Source organism: Poecilia latipinna, unplaced genomic scaffold (genome assembly GCF_001443285.1).
Source record: "Poecilia latipinna isolate Pla-1442-1.1 unplaced genomic scaffold, P_latipinna-1.0 Scaffold2067, whole genome shotgun sequence".
NCBI lineage: Eukaryota > Metazoa > Chordata > Actinopteri > Cyprinodontiformes > Poeciliidae > Poecilia > Poecilia latipinna.
The window spans coordinates 62,357-71,423 of record NW_015114683.1 but is presented as its reverse complement, the minus strand read 5'-3'; the positions used below and the strand labels follow the sequence as shown (position 1 = coordinate 71,423).

Genomic DNA, 9,067 nt, shown 5'->3' with positions numbered 1-9,067 from the left:
CTTTATTGAGTTTTCACAAATCAGGAAAAGGTTTCACAAATCCCAAAGATAGTTTTAAATATCCAGCTTGAAGAGGAGAATAATCTAGTCCAGGTTTGAAGAGTCTAGGTGTTGTAGATTTGGAATTAGACCAGTCCTAGTGTGATCCAGATGCCAAAAACAGTGATTATCGAACTTTCTTGAGTTTTCACAAATCAGGAAAAGGTTTCACAAATCCCAAACATGGTTCTAAATATTCTGCTTGAAGAGAAGAATAATCTATTCCAGGTTTGAAGTGTCTAGCTGTAGTAATTTTTTAATTAGAGCAGGTCTATGGTGATCCAAATGAAAAACAAATGTTGAAATTCAAATTTTACTGAGGTTTCATAAATCAGAAAACTGTTTCAAAAATCCCAAACATGGTTTGAAGTGTCTAGGTGTTGTCGTTTTTTAATTAGAGCAGTATTAGTGTGATCCAGATGCAAAAAAGTGGTAAAATAAACCTATGTTGAAGTATCACAAATCGGATAAAAGTTTCACAAATCACAAACATGATTCTAAACATTCTACTATTAGAGCAGAATAATTTAGTTCAAGTTTGAAGAGTCTAGGTGTTGTAGATTTGGAATTAAAGCAGCTCCTGTGTGATCGTGACCGAAAAATAGGGCAAAATTGCCCTTTTTTGAAGTTTCACAAATCAGAAAAAAGTTTCACAAATCTCAAACATGGTTCTAAATATTCTGCTTGAAGAGAAGAATAATCTATTCCAGGTTTGAAGTGTCTAGCTGTAGTAGTTGTTTAATTAGAGCAGATCTATGGTGATCCAGATGCCAAAAAATGGTCAAAAACTAACTTTATTGAGTTTTCACAAATCAGGAAAAGTTTCACAAATCACAAACATGGTTCCAAATATTCTGTTATTAGAGAAGAATAATGTAGTCCAGGTTTGAAGTGTCTAGGAGTTGTAGTTTTTTAATTAGAGCAGTTTTAGTAATGAAAGAGGTGCTAAAAATGATGAAAATTGAAATTTAATAAGTTTTCACAAATCAGAAAGAAGTTTCACAAATCCCAAACATGGTTTTAAATATTCTGCTGTTAGAGAAGAATAATCTAGTCCAGGTCTAGGTGTAGTAGTTTTTAAACTAGAGTTGATTAAAGATGTGAAAAGTAGCGGAAAGTAGTGAAAAATTAAGTGGAATTGCCCTTTAGCTATTGGAAGCTAGAATTGGAAACCAACTTCAGCTTCGTGGTGGCAACCCCAGTCCATCCATCCATCCATTTTCTGAACACCCTTGTCCCTCAGTGGGGTCGGGAGGGGTGCTGGTGCCTATCTCCAGCTAACGTTCCGGGCGAGAGGCGGGGTACACCCTGGACAGGTCGCCAGTCTGTCGCAGGCAACCCCAGTCTATACTATAAAATTCTGATTAAGATTAGAGCCTAAATACGTTCTATTTCCAAACCAGAAAGGCTACGTAATGTTAGCCAGCTAACAAATTACTATTGCTAGCCTAGCATATCAACTAACAGCTAGAAAAAACCAAAACACGTACCGTCGTAGTCAAACTGGTATCAATCAGCGAGGAATTTGTCCAGTTTAGATTATGTTGATGAAGAAAATTTTTTTGCAAATAGTGATATATCTTCAAATCGCATTTGTGGCAGCTGCTTTAGAGTCCATTCTTTCTTATTTTTTTCTTAGATGAATAGCAGATTTAACAGTTAACGCTGTTAAATCTGCTATTCATCTAAGAAAAAAATAAGAATTAATTTTTAGGTCCCTCCCACTTTTGTTAGAACAATGGTTCAGTCCAAGTATAGGCGGAGCAACGGCAGTGCTGAATGGCACAGGCTCCGTTAGAGCCGGTGAAGTGAGGAGCTAGCTGTTGCTGTAGCTCTGCTGCACAAACAAAAAGCCCTCCAGTTAGTAAATACTTTAAGCAAAAGACAAGTAACAAATTTTATTTACTTTCACTGCTCAATAAAAAGAAGCACATTAGCAAAAATCAGACTGCAGTTCGTTATTTCATTACTTTGATTAGGTTGGTGACACTGAACCAATCTCATATAAGAAACATTTAAATCTTAGTTTGACTTCTATCGGTCTCCACAGGTTGTTTACTGAGAAAAACACTTTTGTTATTCATTACTACTACTAAGTAGTAATTAGCAAAAAAATGTAAACCATATTTGATGTTACATTTTACTGTAACTTTGCCAACACTCCCAAAATTGCTCTTAAAAAATTTTCCCTGTTTTTGGTCCCCCCCCCCCAATAATGAGATGGGATTTACACCCTTGAGTACGTTATTTACATATAGTTTAAGTAACGTGATAACATGGAATTGTTCAAGCAGTACACCTATCTTCACACAGTGTTTTCTTACACTGTGAAATCACTTCAGGCTCTGTTTCTGTTCTTATAGGTCCCAGAGTGTCCAGGCTCATTCTGCCGGCGCTCTCTGCCCCGTAGCCTTTCCATTGAGCGCCTGTCTGAGCTGAACCAGCTGCTGGAAGGTGAAGGAGGACGAGGAGGACTTGCAGTAACAAGAAGGATCTCTCCATCTTGGTTAGATAGTGAAGAGGGGGATTCTAACCTTGAAGGAGGACCCAGGATGTGTAGCAGGACCCATAGACCTCCGGGCGAGAACGAATGTGAGTTCTGCGACACGTCCTGCTACAGCACCTCCTGCTACAGCACCTCTTGCTACAGCACCTCCTGCTACAGCAACTCAGGTTATGAGGGGAGGGGCCGCTTTTGCAGCCACAACCGCCTGTCATCAGTGGACAGCAACCGGCTCTCCGGCAGCACCGTCTTCTCCTCACAGGATGAAGAGGAAGATGAGGAGAGCGCTTTTGAGTCTGTTCCCAACCCGGTCCAGCCTAACTCTCATGATTTGGGTGGGGACAGGGGAGAGAGAAGGACTGGAAGATGGAATGAGGCTAAAAGAGGGGAGCAAGGAGAGCCAGCAGAGGCCGGACCCAGTGACAAGAACTGCATTGGTGAGACTAAACATGAGCTTTCTGTCACCTTTCTCTGTTTTATTCAAAGCCCAAAGTGCAGCATAACTCTGTGGAAATGACACCACTAAACATCTCCATGACAACGACCTTCATTTTTTTAGTTCATCCTGTGAAAGTTCATTAGCATTAGATTAAGTAATACGATATCAGCCTGTAATAAAATTTTACTACCATAGCATTTAAAGGTTTATGATCTGATTTCCCCCATGCATATCATAGAAAAATTATATAAATTGGAAAAAATTCAAACTGTGTGCTTACTCTGACATCGCTTGCAGAAAATGACATTTGTGTGTTTGCAAAATGGAAAAAAATCTGTAAATAAACAAAAAGCAAACCAGGACATAAATACCCAATTTAGAATAAATGAATAAATGAAATGAATTGTGAGTTAATAAAATAATCATTTTTAAATAAATAAACAATATGAAAAAACTTTGAAAAAGAATAAATAAGAAAAAAAGGAAACTGATAAAACAATAAGACTGGAAATAAAAAGGAAAATTAAATAATGGTGATAATGTTAAATAAATTTTGCTGAAAGCAAAACAGTGTAACAGTGTCTGGCTGTCTAATATCATTAGACTGGCTGTCTAATGACCGTATAATCAAATAAGTTGGGAAAGGTTTTCTGATGCAATATTTGGCACATTGCTTTATCAACCCATTTATTTATTTATTTATTTATTTATTTTATATTATTATTGCTAATTATGTCAGGATCCATCCCCCATAGTAGGTGAAGATGTCTTGTTAAAATAAATTAACTTTTCTATTGTCTAATTCATTATAAAAGGCAATATAAAAAATCAGTTTTGCATTTGCACATTTTGTGTTTATATTGTGTTTTGTTTCAACTGATGAACGATCTTGGTCAGTTTATGTATATTACAGGTGAATGTATGGACCGCTGGGCTGTAAATGTATTGCCCTTTGGAGTTGATGAAGCTGTCTGAATCTGAATTAGAATAAAACAAAGGAGGGGAAAAGTGAAAGATTCCATAGTGACTGTTTCCCTGCAGATTGTAGTGAACAGCAGCAACAAAAGAAAAATATTATCAAACCAAAATATCATACTTTCTATTCTCTAGAAAAAAAATATTTTTGCAGTGTGGTTTACGGTTTTATGCTGTAGATCAGAAAAATGTGTACATTTGTAAAAAAAAAATTGTAAATTTTGTTGATTTTGGCTGCTGGCAATATTAAAGGCATTTTTCTATGGATTTTACAAGTTTTAAGATTTTTACAATAAATTTCTCTGTTTTCTACATTTCATAACTGTAAAAATGATTTCAAATTTGGTAATTCATTGAATCTTCCATGGTAATGTTTTTTACAGTCTGTAATTGTTGGCATTTTACAATTTTTAGCACATACTTTATTTATTTATTTATTTATTTATTTATTTATTGTGTAGTTTTCAAGTGTATCCTCTGCAGAAAGTTGAAGTATTAACAAAACTGGAGAAGAGTAGGAGAATGCTGCAGAGTGAGGACAAGTAGAGTGGTCATTATATCCTCCAGCAGCCTAAGTCACTGCAGAGATAGTTCAGGATAGCCTAAGTCTAACTATTACCTTTATCAAAAGGCTTTAAGCCCAGTATTAAAAGAATTCAAGGTGTCTGCCTCACATACTAAGACTGGGAACTGGTTCCACTGTAGAAGAGTCTGTTAAATGACCTGTTCACATTCTACTTTTGGAACTTCCTCATTGGTAAACCTGCAGTCTGAGAGCAAAGGGTTCTGTTAGTAACATTAACTGTTCAGTTTTTTGTGTGGGTTAAAAGTGGGGCTGTTAACCCCACTGTACCTCTAAGTTTGTGGCTTAAGAGCTCCCGTTCTGCAGGAAAACTGCTAAGTTTCTGCTTATGGTCATGCATCTTCTCATCTTCATTAGTGGAAGGCTTCTTGAGTGCTATAATCATCAGATTGTATGAATTACATTTCCATTAACTTGTTTAATTGTCCCACATTCCCCCAGTCTGAGTACTCTCATTCCCATACATACCCCAGATCACATATCCTGCTAGAAATAATATTATAGGGGCTCTTGGAAAAGATAAGTTTAAGTTTAAGATAGTTTAAGTGTCTATTTTGTCACCATGTTCAATGATAATGGAGGAAGGAGTTTCTTGAGTTAAGATCTTTATGACTTCCAAAGTACAGACCCGATCCATGTAGCAAATGCACCTCAGAGGTATTTTGAAGGGCAGTTTGTTACAGCTTTGGATCAGTTCACAGCTTCAATACGTCTTTTCTTCAGGTGTTTGAGAGCAGAATTGAATATGTAGATCAAAAATTGATACATTTACATGATTGTAATAAACTTGTCCCATCTTTCATTAACAACATTGAACAAGAAAAAATAAATTTTAAATAACTGATTTATTAATAGTAATTCCCAACTATATGTCTCTCTGATATCCTGTAGGCTCAGATCTCTCCCCTCCTGTTGGCCATCTTCCAGTACTGCGACCCAGCCATGACCCAAACCATTTTCCTGCTGCCACTGACCCAGCCTTACCTCCAAGTAAGAACCCAGAGCTCCCACTCTTACTCTGGAGTCTTATCCTAAATTCCTGGCATGCTGGAAAATGTGCCTGCTGCCCGTGTGTTTATCCCCCTCCATTTCCTCTGTATTTCACTCTTTATCCTTCTCATCATACATTCTCCTACAACATTGCAAACAGCTTCATTCTGTTCACTGCTTGGAAACTTTACTGGTCTAATTAAGGAGTTTTTTTTTTTTTTTCAAATGTCTGGATCCTGAATTAAATGTGTCCAAAAAGCAAAACTGTAATGCAAAAGGACATTTGTCATTCAAGTCCATCATAGTGGTGTGTTGACTTTGTGTATAGAATAACTCATCTTATTGCTGTAAACATGTAGATTTGTGTTATGGCCAAAGACTTCCACTTAGGTCCAGTCTTTCTAAGAGATTTTCTCCAGCGTTAGTTTCTGTGGGGTGAGCCTTTCTCCTGCCAACCATTTGAATCAAGTTTCTACCAGACAAATAGACTATTTAAACCTTTATTTAAACAGAAGTTGGAACTTTAAAGGGAGAAAGACCAGAAACCAAATTGTTTCTGAATTTACAATGATATCTTATAGACTTAATGTAAATAAATAAATAATTAAATAAATCTTTGAAAACTCAAACTTACGCTTGAGATTTTAGCTGTATTTGGCAGGATGTCAGACTGAATTAACACTATTCCTCAAATGCTCAAATAAATGCAACCTTTAACATAATCTGTTTTACTTGAAGTCAAGTTAAGATTAAGTTCTAAATGTTACAAAGCTCTCAATCCAGAGTACTCAAGTCATTGAACCAAAGCTGTTCTGGTTGGTTGTCTTCAAAGTTTGTGATGTTTAGGAACAGCAGTGTTCCAGTCCAGCTTAGTGGAAGGGGATCCAGAACCAACAACTGGATTTAAATGAGGTTGTCTGCTTTCTCTGCCTTCTCTCTTGCTTCAGACTGGGAAGCTCGTGTTGACAGCCATGGCAGGGTCTTCTATGTTGATCATGTCAACAGGACCACAACTTGGCAGAGACCAAACCATGGTGCCAAGTGCAACCATGCCATCCCTCGCTCGGGTTCTACACAGCAAATGGAGCAGCTCAACCGGAGGTACACTGGGCAAAATTCATGCTCTGTTCTGCTTAAATGATATGCGTGTTAACATATAGGATGATATCCTAAACTGTAGTAAGAAAAAAAGGTTTTTAGGCCTGACAGAAATTTTCACAAACTTTCCTTTTTCATTGTGAATTTTTTTTTTGTATGATGTTTTTAAAGCATTCTTTGAAAAAAACAAAGTAAATTTCTTGGCCTCCTAGTAAGAGGATCAGTATGGATTTTCTGTAGAAAAGTGGAGTCATTATTTCAATGATAGGTCGTATTAATATTATTAAAATGTCCATTCTCCCAAAGTTTGTATACCTTTTCCAGTCCATTCCTTTACCCATTCCAGCTTCCTTCTTTTCCTCTTTGGAAAAAGCCTTTACCAAATTTATATAGAACAATAAACGCTCCAGATTGCGCCTCTCTTCTTTATCTGCCCTATGATCGAGGTGGGTTTAGAGTTCCAAACGTTAAGCTGTACTATTGTGCAGCGTAGCTTTGTGCTGTTACTTGTTATTTTTCCACCAGTGATATACCATCTTGGGTACAAATAGAGAACAACTCATTAACATTACCTTTGACATCCTATCTTTACTCAGCTGAACTTAAACATCTATTAAAAAACACTAAAAATCCTTTTCTCAAAAACACATTAGTTTGGCACCACTCCCATACAATCTTAGATGAAGTGTCTAAGATCTCATGTCTGTCACCTATTTGGGGAAATAATACATTCAAACCAGGAAAACAGAGGGTTTAGAATATGGCTGAATAAAGGCTTAAATAAAATAGGGGACCTTTATAGTGAAGAAGTTTTGATGTCCTTTGAACAACTGGTAAATAAATATGCCCCAAAAGCATTTTTAAAGTATCTACAGATTAGAAGCTTTGTTACTGCCTCATTGAAATCTGCTGCCGAACCTCCACTTTCTACCATAGAGGACATAGCCGTTCACCATAATCAGAGTAGAGGCCTACTTTCCAAATTTTATATTTTACTTTTAGGCTAAAAAAAATGTATCTCATATTTACAAGCATGGAAAACTGATCTGCAAACGGAAATCCCTGAGGATGAATGGAATAACTCATGTCTAATGGCACAAACGCTAACTATTAACACAAGGTTTATACTATTACCTTGTGTGGGTTTTTTGGGGGTGGTGGGAGGGATTGCACTGTATGTCTCTTAATTTTCATCTTTTTTTGTTTTTTATTCATGTTTTTTTTTCTTTGTTTTTGGTATGTTTGTAAAGCATAAAATTCTAATAAAAATAAATTGGAAAAAAAGAAAAGTGGCCTCATTTTCACCCTTCCTCACAACATGTCAGTGTTGTGCCAGAATTATCTGTGAACAATAAAGTATTTTTGTCTATTATTTTCAACTTGTCCCACCTGAAATTTTACCTGATTGGATTTTTCTCTTGCTATATTATTTTAATATCACTTCTGATCACAAAAAAAAAATCAATAATTTTTTGAATAAAAAATAGTTTAATCAACGAAGTGATCATTTATACAGAAACATTGACTTGTACTTAAGAAGTAAATCCTTAGTTGAATTGTCTTCAGGAGATGGCTCTGCCACCTGCTGTGTTCTCTTCATAATCTTAAAGCTTTTTTCACAGTAGTTTGTTGCTGTGAGATTTGCTGTATCTGAGAGGCTACCATTTTTTCTCTGAAGTGCTAACTCCACTTAGTTTCTGGTGTTTCTTATTTTAGGTGAACTGCCCAAAACACCCACCTGCATTTTGGTCCTGTAATTCACCACTTCTTGATATGCAGTGCACATTTCATTCTTTCTGCTTTTGACATGAAGTTACGGTGAATCTTGTAGATACCAGAACATCCAGAGGACCATGGCCACAGAGGAGGATAGTGGGAGTCGGAGTTCAGACGGTGAATCGGAGCCTGATCAGACAGGTACCTGTTTCACCAGCAGTTTAACTGCTTGAAAACATAAATCGAACCCCCCCAAAACGAAGACACGTGACAGGTAAAACTTGCTACAATTTACCCCGTTATGTGCGCGAGGTGAAGGAGCGTAAGGGCGTGCTGAAGTATATGCGAAGACATCATCGGCGCGCCGCCCCCTCCAGATGGGGTTTTGACGCCCCCTTTGGTGCAACGCCCCTGTGCGTTGCATGCGCTGCATACCCACTTTTTGCGCCACTGACATGAAGATCACTTGGCCTATTGGAAGTTGAAACCAAAGCAACATTTAGTGCTTTTACTAGCTTAAAATTAATTGTGTTTAATGTTTGCTGTTGAGTTCTAGCACAGCAGAAGTAAGGTGTCAACTTTCTTGAAAAAGAAAAGTTGTCTTGAAAAATCATAACAACTGTCAGTTTTGGCTTCTAAATCAGCAGGGGCCTCATGCATAAAAGAATGCGCAGTTTTCACACTAAAACTTGGCGTTTTATTTAAAAGGTGTTTCAGGATACAT

At 37.0% G+C, this 9,067-nt stretch overlaps 1 protein-coding gene across 1 annotated transcript in view; it reads left to right on the top strand.

The window, feature by feature from the left end:
* The window catches only part of LOC106936050 (E3 ubiquitin-protein ligase HECW1), a 74,844-nt gene that overhangs the window by 21,742 nt on the left and 44,035 nt on the right, over positions 1-9,067 (top strand). Inside the window, exons 5-8 of the mRNA XM_015016831.1 lie at positions 2,403-2,979; positions 5,431-5,529; positions 6,477-6,630; positions 8,459-8,544. Of these exons, the coding sequence (XP_014872317.1) occupies positions 2,403-2,979; positions 5,431-5,529; positions 6,477-6,630; positions 8,459-8,544 (916 nt within the window). The remainder of the gene's footprint in view (positions 1-2,402; positions 2,980-5,430; positions 5,530-6,476; positions 6,631-8,458; positions 8,545-9,067) is intronic.